This window comes from Otolemur garnettii, unplaced genomic scaffold (assembly GCF_000181295.1).
Source record: "Otolemur garnettii isolate 467f Iridium unplaced genomic scaffold, OtoGar3 scaffold00099, whole genome shotgun sequence".
NCBI classification, from domain to species: Eukaryota; Metazoa; Chordata; class Mammalia; order Primates; family Galagidae; genus Otolemur; species Otolemur garnettii.
Window position 1 is genome coordinate 4077345 of NW_003852494.1, and position 1322 is coordinate 4078666.

The 1322-nt window shown below is 43.3% G+C and overlaps 1 protein-coding gene across 2 annotated transcripts in view; it reads left to right on the top strand.

Moving 5' to 3' along the window:
* GTF2H3 (general transcription factor IIH subunit 3) overlaps nucleotides 1–1322 on the top strand; it is a 28595-nt gene that overhangs the window by 23411 nt on the left and 3862 nt on the right. For both annotated transcript variants that reach the window (XM_003796029.3, XM_023516837.1), the window contains exon 9: nucleotides 1045–1098. In XM_003796029.3, coding sequence (XP_003796077.1) covers nucleotides 1045–1098 — 54 coding nt within the window. The remainder of the gene's footprint in view (nucleotides 1–1044; nucleotides 1099–1322) is intronic.

Genomic DNA, 1322 nt, shown 5'->3' on the forward strand with positions numbered 1-1322 from the left:
AAAAACTTGTTTAGGCTCAGCGCCTGTGGCTCAAGCAGCTAAGGCGCCAGCCACATACATCTGAACTGGCGAGTTAGAATCCAGCCCGGACCCGCCAAACAACAATGATGGCCACAACCAAAAAATAGCTGGGCACAGTGGCGGGCGCCTGTGGTCCCAGCTACTTGGGAGGCGGAGGCAGGAGACTCACTTGAGCCCAGGAGTTAGAGGTTGCTGTGAGCCGTGATGCCATGGCACTCTACCCAGGGCGACAGCTTGAGGCTCTGTCTCAAAACAAAAGAAATATTTGTTTAATAATATAAGGAAGGAACTAATTATTAATGGCCTGTTCAGAGAGCTAGTCTGAGAAAATAGCTGTATTAATGGGCTAGGGATCCAGAATCCATATTGCGTACTTGTTATTTCTCTATCTGGGGTCCTGGGTTGCTTGGGAATTTGATGGGCCCCCAGAGCACTGTGCAGTGCAGTTTCGCATATAGTTTCATGGTATTCAGGTAACCCCTTTTCATTTACCCTTGGATTCCACGGTAAGAGTCCCTGGCTTGACAGTTTGTGCAAAACCTGCTTTGATTTCCTTCTCTTACTTTAGTGAACTGTGTAAAAATTCAGTATTTTAACTTTGCAATAACTGACATGTTTAGATAAATCATAGCTAATGCAGTTTCTTCCTTGATACCTTTTAATAAATGAAAGAAAATCTTCTAAAAACTTAAGTTTTAATGTAAAATGCTGCCTGTATTATTATCTGTATATTCTGTAATATTCTCACAGACTGGCAAGATGATACAATGAAAAGAACACAGACTTTGGAGATAGGCAGAGCAGGGTGACAGCTCTGCCACTTGCTGGCTTTGTGACCACAGCCTGCCCGAGACCTGGGTCCTTTAGCTGCCAAATGCAAATGAAATATCTGCCAGGCAGAGTCACTGTGCATATTATTATAAATGAGCTATTTCAGAACAGAGCTAGCACATAGTAGGTTCTCGGTATAGGGTAGTCATTAAAGTTATTATTCCTATAATATTTTTAAAATGTTCTTTTCAGAATATTTTGATTGATGCCTGCGTTTTAGACTCTGATTCAGGGCTCCTCCAACAGGTATGTTTCAAGAGAATGCTTGGTGTTGCTTATGAAAATTAATGATTTTTTTTTTGATGGCTGCAACCGAAAAAAAAAAAATAGCCAGGCATTGTGGTGGGTGCCTGTGGTCCCAGCTACTTGGGAGGCAGAGGCAGGAGACTCGCTTGAGCCCAGGAATTGGAGGTTGCTGTGAACTGTGATGCCACAGCACTCTACCCTGGGGAATAGCTTGAGGCTCTGTC